General features: G+C 41.5%; 1 protein-coding gene across 1 annotated transcript; it reads left to right on the top strand.

Annotated features, from left to right (window-relative positions):
• The first annotated feature begins 6,972 nt into the window (after positions 1-6,972).
• On the top strand, positions 6,973-8,346 carry FANCF (FA complementation group F). Its single transcript, XM_064657189.1, has one exon. The coding sequence runs from the start codon at positions 6,991-6,993 to the stop codon at positions 8,065-8,067; it is 1,077 nt and encodes a 358-aa protein (XP_064513259.1). The 5' UTR covers positions 6,973-6,990; the 3' UTR covers positions 8,068-8,346.
• The last annotated feature ends 1,148 nt before the right edge of the window (positions 8,347-9,494 follow it).

The following is a 9,494-nucleotide window of genomic DNA, read 5'->3' as shown; positions in this document are numbered from 1 at the left end:
GCACTGGGTGAGGAATGAAGTCAGACAACCCAAATAATACGGAATTAACATGAAGCACACAAACCTAACTGCTGTAGAAACTGCCACAACAAAGCATTTTGGTTTCTGGGCCTTTTTACTAATTAAGTACCTCTATTTTCTGTGAAATATGGTAAAAACTTCTTGAAGGACACCATTAAGTTAAAAACTCTGGAGCTGGGAAAAAAATCTTTAAGTCTTTATTTAACCTGCCCTTTCTGCAGAAAATATCAATATAAGGCCAACATAACAGTTATGGTAGTGGTTTCTGTGATATGAACTTACCATCAGGAAGGTCCTGACAAACCTGCCAGAGGCATTTTTGAGACAGGTACACAACATTATTAACAGGCAGCTCTCAATAGAACCCAAAATTTGCTATACTGTACTATGGATCCTAGAAGCAGCTGTGTCAATGTTAATGATCTGCTTTCAGAGGATGCTGTAAGTATAGACAACAGAATCCAGTCTTCTTTTATATGTGTTCAGAGAAATAAACAAAGAAACAAAAACACCCTTATGCTTTTCTTAAGTAGCAAAGAAAATTCCTTCAAAGCTTTGTGTTAACACTTGTTTAATTCAGGCAACTATGTCATTTTTTTTTTTCATGGGATGTTCTTTTTGATATACTAGGGCAGAAAAAAGTAAAATCTTTTAACCATTAATGAGATTCACATAGAAGCCCTCATTCACTTCAGGAATGATTCTTACCATCCCACTCTCCCACATTTGCTTCACAGTGAAAAGGATGTTAAAATGGAAAATCGGATTCCTTTGTAAATATTAACCAATGAGCTTCTTAGCAAAGACTGAAAAAAAAATTTATGTATATATTCTGTGGTTTCCATTTCCTTGGTTTTATTGTTTTTATGTAAATTCTCCCAGGACATTTCAGGTTATATGTCTGGAAGCCCCAGCCATTCAACAGAGGAAAGGTTGAGAGAATAATGAGAAATGTGCTGGAAAAATTCACATAAAAGCTTTGGAGACATGAAAATGGAAACAACAGATACATAAAAGTCTTATCACTCCAAAAAAGAAGAAATGTCTATCCAGCATGTGCATATGTGTGTTTTAATGCAGCTCTCTCTGTATACACAGACGTGCACTGTTCATGAAGACACTGTACAGAGCTACTAATGAGTGATATCTGACAATTTTGAGATGTTCTGAGGATATCAGGACAATGAAAGTGAATAATCTAAGTGATTTATGTTATTAGAACCCAGACATATATATAAATAGCTCTATGCAGAGTTGTCTTGCAATGAAGTTTCTGTATTTTTTTAATGCAAGTGAAAAATATAACCAAATCCAAGATAAAAATATGTTTATAAGATCTCCCTGTACTCTTGTGAATAACAGAAGTTTAGCTGTCATGAAAATATCCAGAATCTACAAGTAAGAAAGAGTTTTTAGTTGCTATTCTCAAACATACTTAGTCATTAAATACTAAACCTGTGATGTTAGACTAAGCTTAGTCTGAGTATGCTTCACTTCATACAAGTACTACAGTATTATAGATCAAAATTCCAAACCTGTAGCCATAGCCAGTCTTTATGACTCAAGTTTTATGGAGTATTATTTTCAGATGATCCTGATAAGGTGATCACTAAAACAGATAGCTCTTTAAGACACTTCTTAACAGGCACCCTAAAAAGGGGAGCTGGGTTCCAGCTGTCTCAGCAGGCTGAATATGTACACCTGATCCTATAAGAAAAACACTTAACATAAGCAGCTAAGAGTTTTCTTGGCTTAAAGGAAAAGAAGACCAGAAAAAGGCATGTAGGCAAACACTCTAATCAGTACCTGCTGTGATCTATTAAACCCACCACCACAACAGGCAGCAAATCAAACCTCTCTAAAAGGCATCACAAACAAAAGCAAGTGATCAAAGCATAAGGCTTAACACTGCACCATTCATCAGCTGAGCAACCTTAGCACATGCTCTTATCCCACAACAAATTAACCGAAAAATGCATTAGCTCAAACAACTTTTAAGGCAAAACTAGTCGTAGCTAATACACACACAACAACTGCAGCTGTGTTTTGGAAGGCACACGTGGTCATTTTACAGGGCTCATCCGGTGCAAGGGAGCTTTGGAAGTCTGTAACTAACTTCATCACTTCTAATTAATTATTCACAGTTAGAAAAAGTACAATAATTTGCCACCCAAATTATACTTTTGATACTTAGCTTAGTAGCTTTGCTAGTATAGTCCTGACTCATAGTATTAAAACTAGAAGTGGGGGTAGGCAGCAAAGTCTGTCTTTTTATATAGTTTTCCTAAAAATTCAGTTTTGGTATAGCCAGACAGAGGTGAAATTCCTAATTAGAGCAGGGTTTAGGTTCTCTCCGTGACGTGTTATGTATAGCACTCTTTCAACACACCGATTTTCAATCAGTTTTCACTCTTGTGCATTATAAAAAATTATAAAACTGCTGCTTGGCCGTTGACACCTGTCACTGAAATCATGTCTAAGGCATCAAAATGGGCATTGCTACCAAAACACTGCTACACCACAATCAGCATCTGCAGGACTTACAAAGAGGTTTCAGGGGAAATCCCCCTGATGACAGACATGCCTTTTGTACAGCCTGAGGCTCACTCTGATGTACACATTAATAGGTTCATTACCTTTATTGTGCAGTTTGATCCATTCTCATTCCAAAAGCCCACCACATCCTTGCTCTTTCTTGAGATAATGAGAGATTACATTGACCAAAAAAAAAAATAAATCTGAGTACCTCAGCAGAAGATACAGAAGGGCTGACATAGTCTTCCACAGAGTTTGTTGCAGAAATAGAAAGAAATTCTGCAAAAATGGTTCACAAATTCAGAGTCTTCACTACGAATAAGCCATCAGATAATGAGTGTGGCAAACCTGTGCCTAGCACACAATTTGAGGCAGCTAAACAAATCCTGTTACAGTTAAAAAGTGAATGTCAGTGCCAGAAATATAGATTATCATACATCTCTCTCAATGTATTAATTTTTGTAATTTACAATAACACCCCCTACCTAAGGGAAGACCATTTCAGAGTTTTATAGTGCCAGTTATAATGAGTAAGCAATGTCCTAAATTTCTATTCAGTGCAATTAGTATAACCACGTTACAGCCAATGTGACTTCTGAGAGGAAGGAAAATATAACAATGAAATCCAGACTTTTGGCTACTCTGACCAATTTTCCTTCAAAACTGATTATTTCCTGCCAGGGTGAATTTTACTGGCTCCGTAAGTAGAGTGAAGAAACTCACTAGTTCCATAAAACTTCATATGAATCTTTTACTTGACTTCTCAGCTTAGATAAAACACCACAGTAATTCATATAAAATGCAAGGCTTGTGAAGCTGTTTTGCAGTGCTTCACTGAACAGTGGGCTTGTTTTCAGGGAACTGTGGAAATGACTTCCCAGATTCTGTATCTGACACTGCTGTTACTTCCTCAACAGCTTTCTCTGCCATGTATCTTATCAATCAGAAGCTGTAACGGAGGAACATTTACTAGGGCTTAACACAACCACAGACAAATAGGCTCAAAACTCATTTCTTATTTTAATGCTTATTTTGGAGATTAAATGAAAAAAATATATTTTATTTGGGAAAAAAACCAAACCAAACCAAACCAAAACAACAAAACAGGCAAACCCCACCACACAAGGAACACTGGCCACCCCCATTCATACTATCACAGCTACTTAGAGGAGGCAAACAGCAGAGATCTTAAACAATCCAGTGTGTTGTGATTGTAAATCTGTGCTCTAGCCTATCATTCAAAATACACCCTGTTTTCTCTTCTGTTTTCTTCTTTGCTTTCAAATGAGACAAAACAAAGAGGTTGCTTTTTCAGACTGTGAAAGTCTTGGTTAAAGTGATAATTCTTCTGTGTGATTTTCTTTAAGGTATCTTTGCAAGTTTCCTTTCTTGTTAGGTAAAAATAAAGAGACTGCATAGTTTACATAACATGAAATACACATCCAAGCACACCCTGGAACAGTATGAGAGACTACTGCAAGAATCATTACTAGAGGAAGCGGGCTGATATTAAACAACCAAAGACCTACTGGAGGCCCAGAATTAAACTTTCAGTTTCTTTTTTAAAAAGTAATCAAGCTAAGCAGGAAAGCACACCCCCCCACACAGTGCTATCTGAAAATCCACTCACCATTCTATCTGCCCATCTCTGTGCTCTTACTGTATGTCCTGACATCCCAACCCAACCTTTCCTTTTCCTATCCCCTCCCCCAACATTACCTCTCTACCTCACCTCCTCAGTCTCTCAGTACTTACTTATGTCTCAACTATCCTATAGGGGTTCCTCAGGTAGAAAGGCAGCTTAGCACTGTACAGATACTTTTAAACAATACCTATACAACTCAGCATTACTATTAGGTAGCAATTGTCTTATCATGAGTTGATAGACAGTAACTACAAACTACAAATTTTAATGCTTAGTAATCATGCTGATGGTGGGAGAACCCTACCTGTGCCAGCTATTACTTGGCTAGAACTAAGACTGCTCATAGAAAAGAGAGTACCAGCTCTTAAAAGTTATGTGCAAGTAATTCGCCTGTAAGAAGGGAATTCAATTTAATTTGATTGCTGCGTGGCACCACAACCAGCAGACCAATCAACTGATAAATAGATTCCACTCTTGCACTGGAAGATCCTAAAATACATTCTGAGAATGGCCAGGTTCTCAAATAATAACACAAAATTCACAGTAGAAAAAGAGTTCCTTCAATGGTGAGTGAGGGTAAAGAATTATTGGTTTTATGGGCTACTGTAGTGTAACAATTTATTACATGGATCATAAAAGTCTCACCGATACCTTGTTTCTTTTGCTTGTTCCCTGAGTTAATTTTCTAATAGGTCCTTATGCAACACACTGCAGCTTCTTCAAATTAGGCTCTATTTTTCATTATATGCATCCCCATCATGATTGGAGACTCCAGATGCAGCTGCAATACCCAGAAATACATAAACGTCTTTTTGCATGAACCATTTTATTACAGAGATGTCAACCTGTGCCCCTTCGATGAAAAATGCTGATATTTAGACTTTTCACCCTAACTGGAGACAAAACCAATGCTGAATTATTCAGAGTTTTTCATAAAACAGAAATTCCAGTTTTCAGTCAGCTCTACAGAGACCCATTAGAACACACAGGCCATCGCCTTTCACATGCAAGAGTATTCCAGATACCATATTACTCAGTGTTTTTCCCAGGCTGGTTAGACTTTCACAACCTGTTTTTGTTAGTTTCCTGGTGCTGCAAATGTGATTATTTGATTTCTTTCAACTGAAGCACACAGAGACATTCACAGGATATAAACCCATATTCTTTATCCAAGAAAGAAAAAGAACAGTAATGTGAAAGAATTCTTGTGAAAAGTTTTCCGAAGTAAAGCGAAATGTCTCTTCTGTATGACATCGAGCATATATATCTCCAAAAATATTCTTCACTAAAATAAACCAAATTCACTGAAACTGCTTTCTTCCTCTGTGCCAAAGACCCCCATTCAAGAGATGCTGTACAAAACCTGAGAGGCCTATATATATAAAGAATATTATATATGACATATTACATACTATATATATAATATTTAGTTATATTCCAACAACTTCAAGTTTCTGTCACTTTTTCATTACAGTAAAACACTAAGTAACATCCCAAAGTGTTTGCACTCAGCTGCATGTATCTACCAAGTTTGCATGCTCCATCTTCCCTTCAATGTATATTTTTTTATAATACACTTCAGAATGTACAGGCAAAGCAGATGATAGGTCAGTATGAATTTATTAACTACAAAAGCAATTCCATTGTTAACAATGCAACAAATCTCAAGATACCTGTAGAAAATTTTATTACTCTAGAAATAGCTAACAGAAATCTTAAAAGAGATTTTTGAGGAGCAAAACGTGCATTTTAGAATGATGTCTTATTTTAAGGTATCATAGACGTTGAGGGTCTGTTGTGAGCTCCTTCAAGCAGAAGGGCCATAGAATTTCACTCCAATGCCTGCATTAGGCCCTTAAACTCCAGCTGATCTCGACCATCAAGCCTGTAGCCCCATGGCTTTTTAAATAGATGACTGAAATAAGAAAACATGATAATAACTCAGATGAGAGCTCTGTTTTCGTGAGAGAACTTGAGAAAGATTTTTCCTAAGCAACCATCTAGGGCAGTCCACAGGGGGGTCTGAAGAGGGGAGCCTCGTATCTAAACCCTTACTTACAATTTTCTTAATCTGCCTTTTGCTTTATTTTCCAAGGGTGATGTGAATCAGAGAAGCTGCTCACCAACAGCTTTGAAGTCACCTTTAGGGCAAGGATCTGTGGACATGGGACAAGGCCTGAGCACGTTCCTAGTGAGACACGGAACTCCGAGGGGTTCAGTGGCTCTGCTCACACACTTCAGTTTTCCTTAGTGGAAAAGAAAGCAGTAGAAGCAAGTTGTTGATCTCTTTATTGTTCTGCACCTCTTAGCACAGACAGACTGTGCGGCGGAGGGAGGTGGATGCCCTGCCTTGCTCTCACCCGGAGCCCCGCGTGCGGTTTTGGGTGACGAAATATAATAAAGATATAAAGCTGTTAGAAAGCGTCCAAAAGAGGGCTATGAAAACGGTGAAGGGCCTAGAGGGCGAGGCTTTAGTTTAAAAAAGAAAAAAAATAAACAGACACACACACAAAAAAAAAAAACTCTGAAAAAAAAAACAAAACCAAAACCCAACATTTAATCGCGCTCGGTTTTTGTCTTTAATTTCGCTCTATTTCCCGCTCTCGGCTGAGGGCCCATCACTGACTGGCGCGGACAGCGGGTTGCGGCTCCTTTAAGAAAAGCACGCTCCGCACGGGATTGACGTGCCGCTCAGCCAATAGAGTTGCAAGTACCGCCCCCGAGCGTCTCGGATTGGCCCGCGCGGAGGGGCGGGGCGCCGCTCGAAGCGGGGGCGCCAAGGTGGTGCCATGGCGGCCGTGCTTGGGCGGGTGGCGGAGCTGCCCTCGCTGCTCGCTCTGTCCCGCTCGGCGCTGGTGCGGCACTGGGACGCCCCGGCCCTGGACAGGGCTCTCGAGTGGGCCCGCTACTTCCAGCACGTCCACGACCGGTTCCGTGCGCGGCCCCAGCTCCGGGAGGCCCTGGGGCGGCGGCTGCGCCGGGCTCAGCCGTGCTCACCTCCGCTCGGCTTCTCCGCCCTGGGCCGCTGCCCGGAGCTGCTGGGGCTGGCGCTGCTGGAGAACCGCTCTCTACCGCCCGCCGCCTGCCGCCGCCTGCTCCGCCGCCTGCTGCTGCCGCCACCGCCCGGCGCGGGGACCGGCCCCGAGCCCCGCGGGCTGGCGCTGCTCGCCCGCCGCAAGGCCGCCGCCCGCCTGCTGGCGCTGCCCCGCCGGCCCGGGGGCACCGAGCCGCGGGTGCGGGCGGAGGCGCAGCTGCTGCTGGGCCGGCTGCGGGAGGAGGAGGCGCAGGAGGGCGCGGGGGCCGCGGGGCGGCCGCGGTGGCTGTGCGGGGTCCTGGAGCGGCTCCCCCCGCCCCGCGCCTTCGCCGTGGTGGCGGCGGCGCTGGCCCTGCTCGGGCAGGGCAGCGGCGCTGAGGGGGCCGGAGAGGGGGATCGGGATGGGAGCGGCCCGGACGGAAACCGGGCGAGTGCAGCAGGAGATGGATGCATTGCCGGGCTACTGCTTTCCTGGCTGCTGGGGAACCGGGAGCGATTCTCTGCCTTCTGCCTTTGCCTCCCAGGTTCCCTTCTTGCTTCCCTAGCTGGTCACTATTCCCAGTTAAGCAGATCTTATTTGGACCTCTTAACCGGCTGGGGAAGCCACTTGCACTATGACCCCTTGCAGGGGCGGTGGGTTAAAAGTTGCCTTGAGAAAGCTGAATTGTCCTGGGAGGAGCTGAGAGGGCGCTTCAGCTACCTCTGTCAGGGATCTGCACTGCTTAGAGAACAGACCCAAGCCGCTCTGAAACTCCTGAAGACACGAGATGGAGACTTCAAAGTCCGTGGCCTAAGTGTGTGGACTGACTTACTGATGGAAGTAGAGAAATGAAGTAGGGTCCTAATGCATGAACACAAAAGCAACATGAAAACTTGTAAAGTCAAGTGAATCTGGTTAACCCTATTTGGTATGAAAGGCAACACAACTATACCTCACTTTAGCTTGAAAACCAGCATGTGACTGCTGATCACACTGATTCTGACTGCATCTGAAGTCTTTCAGGGAGGCCTGGTGCTTTCTTGTAACTGCACTGTCATGTCTGGTCACCACAGGAAATGCCACCCTTCTCAGTACTTGCTGATTAATTGCCTAATAAAGTGAAGAAAATAATTTCTGTTTCAAGTGTGGAGTAGTTTTCTGTTTACAAAATGTTATGGCTCAGGTATGGTCACGGTAGTCATTTCTCTAAATGTTGGAGTCTGACTGAAAGCTCAAAGGGAGGGTGGAGTTTCAAATGTGAAACCCCCCAGATTCAGGGTTCATTTAGTAGTGGTTGCCTTCATTGGGCTGTCAGCTCTGGTGGCCACTCTCATGCTTTTATAGCTCTTGCACATGACTTAGCCCCTGGGTCTAAGTGAAGAAAGCCAACTGGAAAGCTTCTTGAAAAGTTCTAAAATTAGAGAGTTTTATTAGTTGTGTGTTATTCAACAATATGCAAGTATTTCCTAAGAAAATGGCAGTAAAATGTAGGGTGTTCTGTATGGTTTTCTTCCCTTTTCTGTAGTCAGTTAAATGATTCATTATTTTGTGAAGCAGAAAAGTGAGTGAACAACAGACTTTTTTATTATATATGTATATAATATGTATTTTATAAGTGTATATAATATTTATGTGTCTAAAACATTGTCATGTATAAAATGTTATATAACAATATATATGTATTATTATATGTTGTACTATATGTATAGTATAATATTTCCCCTCCTTTGTTATTTATGTTGTATCAGTTTCTGTGAAGAAAACTTGTCTTTTCCCTGTCATTTAAAAGGAGTATTGTAGTGCAGAGGTAACATATTCATGTATATTTGGTTCTGTAAGGTAGTATTACCAAAAGTGAACAGTGTAAAGAGAGAATAGTTAAGGAAGATGAGGAAAATGTATGGAACTACTGCAGAAAGAGGTGTTCATTAATCTTTTATGTGGAGGACCTGTCAGAATTCCTGTAGCTCATAATCTTACAGTTTCAAGATCCATTTGACACATCTCTTTCTTTTGTTGCAAAAGCCCCTTAGGAAGGGTTAGAAGGTTCTTCACTTCTGCTTATAAGCTTAAAAAAAGGAAACAAAATGTTAAAATATATAAACTGGATTGAAGCTAATTAATCATCTGAATTACGATATGAAATGGTGTATATAACTATGGCAGATATTTCTGTATGACAGAACTAGAATGGGATGGATCTCATTTTGAAATGGAAACAATTAGTACAAGGGCATGAGCATTCTTTATCTGTGAAAAGAAATTACACTTATTTGAAC

This window comes from Pseudopipra pipra, chromosome 6, assembly GCF_036250125.1.
Source record: "Pseudopipra pipra isolate bDixPip1 chromosome 6, bDixPip1.hap1, whole genome shotgun sequence".
In the NCBI taxonomy this organism is placed as follows: Eukaryota; Metazoa; Chordata; class Aves; order Passeriformes; family Pipridae; genus Pseudopipra; species Pseudopipra pipra.
Note: the sequence above shows the minus strand (reverse complement) of the source record. Positions and strands in the feature narration are given on the sequence as shown.

What these genes read in the sequence shown, in the direction of transcription:
- FANCF (XM_064657189.1), top strand. Translation starts at nt 6,991, where the DNA reads ATGGCGGCCGTGCTTGGGCGGGTGGCGGAGCTGCCCTCGCTGCTCGCT.